The sequence below is a fragment of the Polistes fuscatus genome, unplaced genomic scaffold, assembly GCF_010416935.1.
Source record: "Polistes fuscatus isolate 324 unplaced genomic scaffold, CU_Pfus_HIC Scaffold4, whole genome shotgun sequence".
Classification (NCBI taxonomy): domain Eukaryota; kingdom Metazoa; phylum Arthropoda; class Insecta; order Hymenoptera; family Vespidae; genus Polistes; species Polistes fuscatus.
The window spans coordinates 4,280,423-4,293,382 of record NW_025113118.1 but is presented as its reverse complement, the minus strand read 5'-3'; the positions used below and the strand labels follow the sequence as shown (position 1 = coordinate 4,293,382).

Here is a 12,960-nt window from a genome sequence, read left to right as displayed (position 1 = left end):
TTTATAATCACATGTTTTTGCATATATTATGGGAATTTGAATGGACAGTTACACGTATCTTTATCTTATTTCAATCCTGATTATTTGTAAGAAGACAATTGTTACATATAACCATAAGTATATTAAAATGCAAATGGGGAATGTTTGTGTTATTCTTATTACATCGTCAATAATATTAATCCAATAAAGATCTCTTTAGACGGCATCAAACTCATATAATAACAATTTCTTGGCCATAAGATTACAAGTACTTACTTCCTACTAAATATGTATATTACCAAATTGTAAGATTATCTGACTCTTACTTTGATCCCTCTTAGATTAAGTAATAGCTACTATGATATTACTATTTAGATAATTTCCTTATGTTTTTTTTATTAGGTTGTAAAATAATTAAGTTCGGTTACATTCGTCTCATGTTTATACTTCCAACTATCATTATTACTCTCCCTTTTACGAGTTTAAGGAACCTTAACAACACCTTTCACACTTCCGATGTCTTTCCATGGAATCGACAGTACATGGTGTTTACAAGTGATTACCCATCAAGTACTAACCGTGCCTTATCGTTGCTTAACTTTAGTGATCTAACGGGAACTAGTTTTTCAACGAGGCAAGGCAGTTAACTATTTATAATTGAACTTATTATAGTAAAATTCAATATTAATGCAGATTATTAAATTCCAAAATATTTCTTAATACAAATATCAGATAACAATGAAAAATATACGCATAAAAGAAATCAAAACGAACAAAGAAAAAACAAAATATATAAATTAATACAACGCGATATTGCGATAACTTATGCAAACCATAACGTATATTTCAATGTATCTATCTTAAATCTTAAATTGGTCATAGCCAATATATTATAGCTGATATAAATATATTAGATTGTTATTGAAGATCCATTCGAAAAAGTGTAATTTCATTTTCATTTTATTTCAAGTTCATTATTTGTTAATGCAAAACGTTTTTATCGAGTCTAAATTAGATGCGATTGCGTCTTAATTATTTAATTTCACTTCCAAAAGATTTGGATCTTTTTCTCATCCTTAAACCCGTTACGTTTTCATTTTATTATCTTTTAAACGAGAAGACGTAGAATAGACTCTTTTAAACGTATCTCCTATATTATTTTTTGGAAATAAAGTTTCTATAATTCCTTCGAGTAATACGTATAATAATCTTCTATTTAATACAGGTTGTTGAAATAATTCAAACACCCTCAGAAGCCCATGTCTTGTTGTCTCGCTACCTATGATATGCTTCAAATCATCTGAAAAACAAGAGAGCAATGCTACTTTGGCTACCACTCGAGTTCTATTTCTTGTTTCCGAATCTCGATTAGGTTTATTTTCAGCTTTAATACCATTCGGCCACAAACTATTCCTGAAAATTTATACGCATTAGTATAACTGAGGAAATAGTGTTAAACAATTTAATTAATTAATATTTTAAATATTTACTTAATAAATCGTAAATATCCGGCTACTTTTGTAGGACTAGTCATGAGTGAAACATATTCTATTATTCTTCTATTCACAATATCACCAAACATCGTACGAATAATTTGTCTTAATAAAGTTATGATTCTTCGTCTTAACCACTGATTTCTTACTTTTAAATCGAAAATTTCATCCATTAATAATAACATTATCCTCAATGGAATATTATCGTTAGTCTGAAAGCAGGAAAGAAGATAATTAATTATATTACATAGTAAAAATAAATGATTACAGAATGAATAAAAAAAAAATCATCTTTACTTCTACGTCCAAGCTAGCACCAACTTTAGCGTGTTCATAAAATACATTCGTTTTTTTTGGATTGCCAAAAAATTTACTTATATTATCCATAACACCATCTACTGTACTTAACATATTATCTGGCATAGTCTTGACTGCTTGCGTCATGCTCTTCATGGATGTTTTTAAAGGATTCATTAAATTATCTAACTGTAAGAAAAGTACAATTAAATATTTAGATATATAATCTAATATGTATGTTTGTAATAAAAATTATCTCATAGGAAATTTACCGTTCGTGAAATTTGACCTCCAGTAACACCTTTGTCGTAATCTCCTTGTTCTAAAAATGCTAATAAGAGATTTTGTAAGCCCATGTGGCCATCGACAACTGTTGGCTTCGTTAGTTGATGCAACCAAGTATTCAGCATTACCATTCTCTTTTCTAACACAGTTCTTTCCATGTTATGAAAGGCTTTCTTGGCAGGAAATGGAATTTTGGCCAAGTCATAATACTTTTCTTTTATTTTTTGATACAGGTCATAGAAATCAGAATATCTTCTATAAATGTGCCATTTCTCTTGATAACCCGAATCGTAACATTTGGTAACAGCAACAGCATATATGCCATACGTTTTCCCACGATCATTAACAATACCGGTTTCAATTATTTTGGCAGTAATTTTAAAGCGACCTTGCTGTAGCTTTTTAATAACAGTTAAATCACAATTATTTTCATCCAACATAATACTTCGATCTGAGTTTGAATCTAAATAAAAAGCTGCATCTTTTCCTTCGTTAATTTGATCCAAATCTATGCTCGATTCCTTCTGAATATTTTTCATATCTTTCGTATTACTTAAAGATTTTTTTTCCATATTACTACACGACTTAAATTCGCTCGACTCAACAGTACCTGCCAAATTTAACGAAGAATTTGACTTAAATTTGTTTTCTTTTCTTGATGTTATATTCGTTTCATTGTTATCATAGTTTTCCGTTAAATTTGGCAATGTGCTTAATTCGTCATTGACGCTGGTTATATTTATATTTTTTAAAGATTTAGTATCATCCTCAGAGGTTGGATCTTTCAGCAAATCTAATTCAGCAAGAAGCTTGACATAGGCAAGTGATTTTTTAAAACTAGGTAGAAACCTATCCTCGTTTTGTAACTTTTCGTAACAACAAACTAAAAGATCATCAAACCAGACTTCTTTAACAGTTTCAGTTTTTATTTTAATTACTAAATTTTTTACTAATACATCATCCAACTGTAACTTAGATGACGCTTTATCGCTTAAATACTGTTGATGAATTTTTAAAGCAGCCTCTTTTAAATTTTCTAGATCTACATTTTTACGTTTTGTAGTGGCAATATTTGAGGTCGAAGGACCAGATTGTAGTTTTTGTAAGTGAATATCTGCTATTTGTTGCTCCGCTGATACTCTCCAACCATATATATTTAAATAAAAGTACAAATATGCCTCGGCATTTATAGAAGTCATATAATCAATAAAATAACTAAGTGCAATATTATTCTTTAACAATTCATCTAATGGCAAATTAACTAATTTTTGACCAGGAACAATTAATCTATTCCATTCTGGTTGAGTACCAATTCCATCTCCCTCTGATTCTAAACCTTCTTGCATTCCAACAATCCTTGCCTCCAAAACTTTTTTAAAATAAAGTAAACTATTTAATCGTTGCTTAGCTGACAAATCATCATCCCCGGTTAAATCTTTTGAACGCAGGTGTGCTATTTCCTTAGAAATAATATTTGTAGTTGCTACTAATTCTTCCAAATTATCAGTCATTCTAATTACCGTTAAAAAGATATCACTTGGCAATCCACTTTCTTTACTGCACTGAAATTATGATTTAAGATTCATTAGATATTAAAATAATATATACGTTGTTATAATAAACTTGTAATTTCAAGCTTACCAGCCATATAAATGCCTGATTAATGTAATCAGGGTCAGAGAATAGATTCAATAATGGTCTAATTATGGCATTCGCTAATAATTCTTTTAAAAAATATCTTACAGTTAAACAATCGTAATCTTCCTTTGGCAATATTAAATATAAGAGATCTTCTGATATTTCGCATAATAATTCTTTCTCTTGAGATTTGTTTGTGCATACAATATCTCTGCATATCAAATTATTTTCCATTTGCACTTCAAGATCGAAGAATATTTTCTCTAAAGATTCCTCCTCGCCTTGATTTCCGAGTTCTATAGGTTCGATGAGAGATGATAAGTTAGGAATGTAAAATTTAGACTGTGTGTACCAAGATATATCTGTTTCACTTTTGTTCCGCCTATGTGTGGGCACCTTTTTGGGCGTTCCACCTGAAGTACTAGAGCTAGCGCTACCTTTATATAATTTTTGCGCTCTAAGTTCTTTAATCCTTACTCGAGCTTGACGATACAGTCTCATATGTGAAGCAGCATCATCAACAAGACGCGTAGTTAAATATGGTATCCAGTCGACGGCTTTTATCCTATTTTAAAAAAAAATATGCTGAATAATGCAAAGACCAATCAAAATTAATCAACGACTATCCAATTTAACCTTTTTTATTTTTTGTATTTGCTGCCTTAATATTTTACACACCGATTTGCTATATTGATGGCAATTTTTTGAGCATTATTGCGCACTGAATAGAGAAATTCTTTATCGTCTGTAATAGAGCCGTACCAACTTTGCACATAATCTCTGATGATAAAGTCTAATATTTCCTAACAGAAAATAATAATATATACATTAAGGTACTATTTAATTTAACATAAACTATTAACACGTTCTCTGTCAAGTGTAAGTCACATTTCTGGTATATGCTGAAATTTAGTTCTATGACTAAATGATATTTAATTTATTAAAGTTTACAGTACGTACTATTTTCAATATATACATAGTGTAGAAATGACACTTAATTGATAGCAACTTGGCAAGTAACGTGTTAAACGAAAAAATTATTAATAATTATTGTATATATATGTACTTGCAAAGATTCATCGATAATACGGCTGCCAGTTATTCTTCTATCTAATGTAAAAGTAATCTTTTCCTTGGATAAATTAAAAATATACTGTAAATACAAAACAAAAGTGATACAAATTAAAATAGAAAAGAAATATAAAAAGAAATAATTTTACAATATTAATATACCTGCCGAAATTTATCAGTCTTTTTGATTATGTCCTCTCGCTCTGATATTAGAGAATTATTATCGCTAAGAGTAGATATTCTATTTACACAAATCATTATTCTGAAATAAACAACATAGAATAACAATGTTTAATGTAAGTATAATATTCTATTATATATTTATTAACCCTTTGAGTGCTAAATACTCTTAGGCAAAGCACTTTGCTGGGATGGAATACCTTTTGGTTAGCGTAAGCTCTGTCAATTGATTATAATAACTGCAACTAAGTTATCATTGTTAATCTTCCAAATAAAATAATACCAGAACATTATTTTTGAGCATAATCTAGGTGCGACAAGACTAGAAACAATTATCTATGCCTACAAATTATTGTATTCATATCAATAAACGTATATATGCACTTGTAACACTCAAAGGATTAATATCATTTAAAAAGAAATATAAATATATAGATATATATTTACCCTAGGATTAAAATAAGCAAACAAATAAAAATTTTAACTATCACGCCTAAACCAAAAATGGCAATTAAAAGTATTGTAATAGCTCCAACTATTCCATACAGCCGAATATTCATCTGCAAAAGTGAGATAAATAAAATTGTTTAAATATTACTCATTTAAAACTTATATAAGTAATTGTAAAGTGTTTAATTTTTTTATTTACTTTAGACATAAGAAAAATATATATTCAAAGAATCAAATCGATGAATTTACTGGACGATATCTTGAAAAATGTGTTGGATGATATGTAGAGATAAGTAAAAGCAAACATTAAGTATTGGAAATTTCCTATAATACTATTATTATTGTTGTTTAATAATTACATTTAAATAACTATCCTTTGAGCATTGATAATTCGTTGAAAATCATTGAAATAATTATTAAAATTATTATAAGGATATATAAACAGTCTTTAAATAATAATTAGCTGAGACACAAGATGACGAAATAATTAAAACAAAAATAGCATATAATAAATACGACTGTAAAGTTCTCATTAGCGACATAAATCACCTGTCATATAGACGATAAATGCTTTATAATAAAAAAAAAAAAAAAAAAAAAAACTACGCGGACGAATAAAGTCACATATAGCTAACGTGTAATAAACACGTTAACACTTACAAAATAAACAATGGGAACGTTTGATGGTGTAACCATCAAAGTAATATGGAGTAATAAAACGTCATTTTGAAAGTGTACCGTACACGTCGCGTAGAAATGACTATATAGATAACGTTAGATACAATATTTAAAATTATATTTATATGTAAACGTAAATTGTCTACTTCTTTGAAGGATATAAGCTAAATTTCTTTCTTTTATTTTTCGAATTATTTATGATTTAACGTACCTTAGAAGACTCCGATAAATTCCTCTTAGTGTATTTACGTACATATTGCATATCTTCTACGGATCATTGTACAAATTAGTCACCTATATAGCAATTTGTTTACATCTTTATAAAAGATTATTAATCCATAATACGATACGTTTAACATGTCTTCTAACTCGAAAGAAAAAAAACAGGGCAGTCGAGAGCGCCACTACACAACATAATAATATTATGATACGATACGATACCGAACGATTCTAGATTTCGACTGTTAAAACAGTCTCGGGACACATGCGCGCAAACGATAAACGTAGTCAATTATTTACTACTTCTTCTTCTTTTTTTTCTTCTTTGTTTCTTTTTTTGCTTTTGAACGCTGAACACGTTTCCCGCATTGAAATAATAAACCGTTATTGTAATTGTTCACTGACCCATCTTTTATTTATGCTCATTTTTGTTTCCATCAAATTTTTCCATGAAAATTCTTTCTTCGGTTTCTCTTATTACCTCTTATTCGGTTTACTTATTACGAGTACATAGACCAACGATTTTTATTTTCTTCTTTTACTTTTTTTTTTAGATTGTCGATAGAAAACTATATTCATAGAGAATTTAATTGAATCGAATTAAAATATAATTAAAAGAAGTAAGTATAATTTAATGGAATTTATGTTGTTGGTATTATTTGCATTAGTTTTAAAAAAATTTATTTGGCTACCATGACAGAACACCTGCTATCAGTGGAAGAGCTAGTTGGTAGATTATTTTAAAATATTATAACAAAAAAATGTGATACCTATTTTACAATTAAAATTAAATCACCTTTGTTAAAATTATTTTCAAATGATAATACAATTTCTCATGTTTTTTAATTTTTGTCGTACCAATCTTAGAATTTTTACTTAGTGCATAGGGAATTTGATGTTAACGATAAATCTATCTATAAACTAGGCTTTACTCTTTGCTCGTTTATTTTTTAGAATTTTTACAGCTAAACTTGTAATTGTACGTCATAGATATTAATAAACCTGGTATATTTTTCGAAAATATTATATTAAAAGATATAATAAAATAAACAAGTTTAAAATTGTGACTGACAATAAATACTTGTATAGCTACCAATAGAAATTCATCATTATTATTAATCTTTCTAATCGTGGACTCGTTTTATTCGTAATGCAGATGCGTCCTAAGAATTAGATGTTTCCTGAACGGAAAAATCTGAAAAGAAAAGGGGAAATCCCTTAGGATCATCGGCATGATGTTTAACATGTTAACATTAAAATTAGATTCAATGCGATAATAACGTAGTCTGCTAGCATGGAACTCGAATTGCTTTTGTCTTATCTTAATTTTTATTTTAGGGAAATTAAGTTGGCAATAGGTTCTGTCAAGCATAGGGATGTCCCCGAATTTTCAGAGTAATTCCCTTATTTATCAGTAATTTCCACAACTTAAATAACCTAGATGATTTCATTTGCAATATTTATTATATAATTAATAATTAACATTACTATTATTAACTCATTGTGGTACGTGGTAAAAAGAAATAATTACATTATAAATCATTTCAAAAGAGTACATAGTAGCTTATTGGTAATATTATTTATAGGTTAATTCGAAATTAATTATCTATAAGTGGCTGAAAAGGAAAAGTGTAAAACTAACATTTTTGTTTATAATTTGGGACTTTCCCTTTCCTTTCGAGGCACTTATATGTATTATATTTTTAATGTATTAATGAATGATATGATGAATATTATTTTACAGGTATAAAGAGACATATAAGAACAAAATTAAATATATATACATTAGAATTTTTACTATTGAGAAGTTATATAATATGAATAGTAAACCAGTAACGGAATATATAAAAGAATTTCCTTTACGGCAACAGTATCCTAGTGTTATACCAGCAAAAAATAATGTATCCGACATGAAGGTAGGAACAAATTTACGCTTACAATCATCGATATCGACAAAAATAAAATCTTTGCCAAAAATTAATCTAAACATGAAAGGTGAATTTCAAAAGTTACGGTTAAAATCACCGAATGGTAAAGATTTGGGGGAGTTTAATGCGCAAGTATTGCCTTTAAATAACATGAAAAGTAAACTGCTTCTGAAACAGAATATATTTAAAAACTTAAATAAATCTGTATTATTATCAAATCTAATGTCAAAAGATAATTCCCAAAAATTGGTAACTCTAATACCTGTTCAATCAATAAAAGTTAAAAAAGATGATGGCAATGTTGACAGCAAAATACATAAATCTAAAACCATTATTTTAAAAAAAATTACCTCTAATGACCAATTTTATAAAGAAAAACAGGAGGATTCGAATACTATTGTAACAGATAATTGTATAAATAATGAATGTAATAAAAAGGGAGAATCTGAATACAATCAAATTCAAAGTACATTGGTGAACAATGAAAATAACTTAAAAAAGAAAGAAAACAAGTATTGTACTGTAACATTATTCGAAAAAATAGATCAATTAGAAAATAAAAATTCATTAGATAAATTAGAAAATAAAAATTCATTGTCTGAATTATCCAAATCTACACAAATTTTAAAATCTAAAAATGTTATAGATTCTATAAGCTTATTAACTACAATTCCAAATAAATTAGTAAGTATACCAAGTGATACAAATAAAATAATAGACAAAGGTCCTGATTTAGGTAATCATAAGTCTGGTAATGGGGAAATAATTAATAATAAAAAAAAAACATTGTTTTTATTACCTGTAAATAATGAAGATAATGCAGATGTATCTTCCAAAAAAAAGCTGCCTAGATTGTTGAAGAAAGGTGACGATTTCACATTTTCTTCAACATTTATAGATATTCTGCAAGATGAAAGAAATAATAAAAGCATTTCTGAATATAAAAAGATTTTAGATCAAAACATGGAGGTAGATAATATAATGTCACTGAATGACTACTGTAAAAAAAATTCTAATCACGATGATTCGTTAGTTTCTATAAACAATTGTAAAGGTAATATTGCTGTAATCACTAAAGCAAGCGATTATGAAAATTTTATATCTCAAAATATCAATGATGATTTATCAAAAAATATATTAGACAATGATATACCATTGCCAAATGAATTGTCTTCTAGTTGGGATATTCTTAAAGAAATAGCGAATTATGTAAAGGAAGAAACAATTAAAAATAAAGTGATAAAAGCCATGAAAATTCTTTATAATTATATTACAATGAAGCAATCGATTCCATTCCATTTGTCAGAATTTAAATCGTTGAATGGCGCCAAATCAGAGAAAGATACATTACCGGAGTCTAAAAATTTGCCTATTACGGATGAAAATATATCTGATATTGTAAAAATAAAATTAAAAGAAGTACATACAACTAACACAAATGAAAATTGTAATCAACAAAACAATATCTACAATGATTTTCCTATGTCACTTTTGAATGAATCGCAAAAATCTAATGAATATCTAGAACAATTTACTAAAGATATATGTAATAAAAATAGTGGGGCTAATAAAGTTCAACAAATTTTATCGCAAAGAAATACATTTCATAATAAAATCTTTGAACAATTAAAAAAAGACTTTGCAACTGTGACAAAAATGGATGGAAGCGGAATGTTGAACATACATAAAGCTGTTGTCAATAATAGAATTTATGACGTTCAAAGATATCTTATAGTACTCAAAGCTTGTAGCATCGATATAGACATACCTACGGAGTTCGAAATGGTACATTTTTTACAATTATTTTTATAGCAATAAGAGATTTATAGTTAAACACAAATTAATTATTTAATCTTTGTACATTTGTATTTGTAGACAAGTTTGGAATTGGCAGTTAAGCATGATGTGTCAAATGAAATTGTTAAGTTATTATTAGAAAACGGCGCAAATCCAGTGTCATCTAAACAAATACACGAATCAGCTTTAATAATTGCCAGTAAAAAGAATCATATATTATTACCAGAACTTATAAGATATGTTACATCCATTGAATCGCTAAATAACGTAGATTGTATGGGTAAGTAATTAATATTATACAAAATTTTGTTTAGAAAATGTAGTGTTTTCTTGATACATTTATTTAAATATGTCTGTATAAAAATGCGTATTATATATTTGATTATTATTTAGGTTTCGCCCCATTACACTACTGTGCTCAAAATGGTAACATAAAAGGAATTATCTCATTAATAATTATGGGCGCTGATGTAAATCTGAGAGAAAATAGATTTGGCAGAACTGCGCTTTTTCTTGCTATGGAAAATAACTATCCTTTAATAGCAAAAAAACTTATGGAAAATGGAGCAGATATAAATATACCAAATTTTTCTGGACAAACAATATCATTAAGAGATTAAATTAATCTAGAAGCAATCTATATTTCTCACACAATTGTACATAAATATATTTAAATAGATATACAGTAGATAGATATACATCTATCAATTTAATATAACAGGATAATAACAAGTATGAACTATTGATCGTGTGACGTTCCGCCACAAAATTCTATACCAGATTTATTTTTATTTTTTCTCGTCTAATCTTTTTTTCAATATTCTTTTACGAAGCACATTAACGTGGCATAACGGACACCTCTCTCTTCGTTTGATCTCAACGGTCGCTGACGCTCAAATCAAAACGCAACATAAGCATAATACAAGATGGGTGGACTGAGTTCTCTTCCGCTTGGGAATGAGAAAGGCGGATAAGTGAAAAAACCATCTAACTATCGTCTCGAACTATCGTTCGAGTGCCGGCCCCGAAATGTTGCGGAATTTTTTTGCTTGTAAGAATATCTTACACGTTGATTTGATGTTTACACTCCAGAAACAAAACGTATACGATGGTTCGGAAGTAATAAAATATTTTCTTTAGCTACTCGTTGTTTAGAAACACGCAAATAAGGTCGCGTTTGGGCTTTAGATGTCTTATATGTCGCTTGCGCTTAATGTGTTAAGAATTCCTGTAAGAACCATAAGCGCCAGAACATCACCAAAAGAAATCCGAGTCTACCTTAGCTGTTGCTACCATGTGCGAACCAAATCAGACTTTCGCCCATTGGCGTTCGATGTCGACAGATACCTTATTAGCATATAGGCATATTTATGATAACAATGTTAACGCGGTGAAATAATTGTGTGTATGACGAAAGAGCAATAGTTATGAGTCATAACTATTCATCAACTTAGTCATAACTAAGTCATCCCCACCAGAGTGATCATTGGTCCATACAAGGAAATCGACACCAGGCCGCGAGGAATTGCATTAAAAATCACACCTATATCAATTAATCGTTTTATTACCATTATTATCTTCGCTATTACCGCTGTCATTAACATTACTCTAAGTTCAATGATTCTCAATTCACACATGACCTACGAAATTATCTTCACGATTAGTCAGCCCACGTTTCCGCCACTAACGACCATTCTGATTCGGAGCACCTCGAAAAGAGCATAAGCGACCGTCCGTGCCAAAAAGACTTACCTTTTCTAATTTCTATAAGTAAAATATCTTATTAAATTTTTTGAGAACCAGAGCTCCGGTGAACAATTTTTACTAATCATTTCCTCGAATCATTCTCCACTCCTACCTTATAGATAGTTGATCTCCCCATAACCCATTCGTAATTTGCCATTCTTTGTCGTTATTTAACCTTCGGGAAAAGTGAACTTGCCTGGTCCTAGCTAAACTCGGTGAATGCAAAATGGCTAAGACAGGCTTAGCAGCGATTTCTAAAAACCCTCGTCTTTGGGACGTAACAACCGGATAATACTTACGTCTGAATAATGTCTGAAGCTAATAATAGTTCTGTGCATTATAAAATCAATTCTTTGTTCATAATATGCATATCATATAAAATTAGGAATCTCCACACAACAACGAGAACATTCTTGATATCTAAATTTGAAAATATATTAAACAGTAAAGACTTAAACACTGAGAATTAAATCAATTGACCTCAACTATATCAATGTGATATTAACAGTGAGATTTTGTTTATCATAAAATGGAAAATTTTAGATGGCCATTATTCAAAAGATTGAACATTTCGATTAAAAATATTGCTAAAGTCCAATAAGGAATATCGTATAGGAACAAGAAATGATTAAAATTAAAATGAATAATTTGATATAACAGAACAATTTTAATAAATGTTCATTGAAGTGATAATGAAATTTACTTTGATGATAATAATTCAAAATAGTATGTAACAAAATAAGAATATATTATGTACCTACTGTTAGTATATTTAACATATACTCTATTTTAAAAAGAGAAACCCAAACTATATTCTAACGATTGAAATGCAACAATACGACCAAGTATTACTATTAATACAGACACCTCTACTTGTAATAAACAAATTTACTAACATTTCATATCAATGTTCATGTCAATATTATGTACAATAAGGCACCATTTGTTTTGTAAGAACGTATTTATTTTTTTTTTTAATGCTTAACAACCACTACTATGTTAGTCATAGTATACTTGTAATCAGTTAAATCGCGCTTGATAATAAAAGTCATGTACCTTTGATAACTTCTGTTATCTTCTAAGACCGAGATATGTTAAGTTGACTCGATAAACTGATCAATATTTATCTCTAATATTATTTTTATTTTTGTGTAACAAACATCCTCCCTCCATTAAATCAAAACTCTTCAACATTTCTG

At 28.7% G+C, this 12,960-nt stretch overlaps 2 protein-coding genes across 6 annotated transcripts; one reads left to right on the top strand and one right to left on the bottom strand.

The window, feature by feature from the left end:
* Nucleotides 1–59: 59 nt before the first annotated feature.
* Nucleotides 60–6,564, bottom strand: LOC122521419 (sorting nexin-13-like). Of its 4 annotated transcripts, XM_043642148.1 has the most exons (11): nucleotides 6,283–6,564; nucleotides 5,391–5,503; nucleotides 4,926–5,025; nucleotides 4,759–4,845; nucleotides 4,371–4,495; nucleotides 3,798–4,257; nucleotides 3,696–3,710; nucleotides 2,042–3,616; nucleotides 1,770–1,958; nucleotides 1,470–1,684; nucleotides 60–1,392 (listed from the first exon to the last, which is right to left on the bottom strand). In XM_043642148.1, the coding sequence occupies exons 1-11, from the start codon at nucleotides 6,331–6,333 to the stop codon at nucleotides 1,065–1,067; spliced, it is 3,258 nt and encodes a 1,085-aa protein (XP_043498083.1). In that variant the 5' UTR covers nucleotides 6,334–6,564; the 3' UTR covers nucleotides 60–1,064. The 4 variants fall into 4 exon arrangements, with proteins under 4 accessions (XP_043498083.1, XP_043498082.1, XP_043498084.1 ...); XM_043642147.1 differs by having other exon boundaries at nucleotides 3,696–4,257; nucleotides 6,283–6,563; XM_043642149.1 differs by lacking the exons at nucleotides 4,759–4,845; nucleotides 4,926–5,025; nucleotides 5,391–5,503; nucleotides 6,283–6,564 and having other exon boundaries at nucleotides 3,696–4,257; nucleotides 4,329–4,464.
* A 1,035-nt stretch (nucleotides 6,565–7,599) lies between these two features.
* On the top strand, nucleotides 7,600–12,894 carry LOC122521420 (probable serine/threonine-protein kinase ndrD). 2 transcript variants are annotated; one of them, XM_043642151.1, is made up of 5 exons: nucleotides 7,600–7,796; nucleotides 8,035–10,003; nucleotides 10,094–10,295; nucleotides 10,409–10,747; nucleotides 10,849–12,894. In XM_043642151.1, exons 2-4 carry the CDS (start codon nucleotides 8,108–8,110, stop codon nucleotides 10,633–10,635), a joined length of 2,325 nt encoding a protein of 774 aa, XP_043498086.1. In that variant the 5' UTR covers nucleotides 7,600–7,796; nucleotides 8,035–8,107; the 3' UTR covers nucleotides 10,636–10,747; nucleotides 10,849–12,894. The 2 variants fall into 2 exon arrangements, with proteins under 2 accessions (XP_043498086.1, XP_043498087.1); XM_043642152.1 differs by having other exon boundaries at nucleotides 7,600–7,860.
* Nucleotides 12,895–12,960: the final 66 nt, after the last annotated feature.

What these genes read in the sequence shown, in the direction of transcription:
- LOC122521420 (XM_043642151.1), top strand. Translation starts at nt 8,108, where the DNA reads ATGAATAGTAAACCAGTAACGGAATATATAAAAGAATTTCCTTTACGG. An exon ending in TACCTACGGAGTTCGAAATG is followed by an intron (nt 10,004 to 10,093) that starts GTACATTTTTTA and finishes TTGTATTTGTAG; the next exon opens with ACAAGTTTGGAATTGGCAGT. An exon ending in AAATAACGTAGATTGTATGG is followed by an intron (nt 10,296 to 10,408) that starts GTAAGTAATTAA and finishes ATTATTATTTAG; the next exon opens with GTTTCGCCCCATTACACTAC.
- LOC122521419 (XM_043642147.1), bottom strand. Translation starts at nt 6,333, where the DNA reads ATGCAATATGTACGTAAATACACTAAGAGGAATTTATCGGAGTCTTCT. An exon ending in ATCAGGCATTTATATGGCTG is followed by an intron (nt 3,617 to 3,695) that starts GTAAGCTTGAAA and finishes TCATAATTTCAG; the next exon opens with TGCAGTAAAGAAAGTGGATT. An exon ending in GAGGTCAAATTTCACGAACG is followed by an intron (nt 1,959 to 2,041) that starts GTAAATTTCCTA and finishes CTTTTCTTACAG; the next exon opens with TTAGATAATTTAATGAATCC.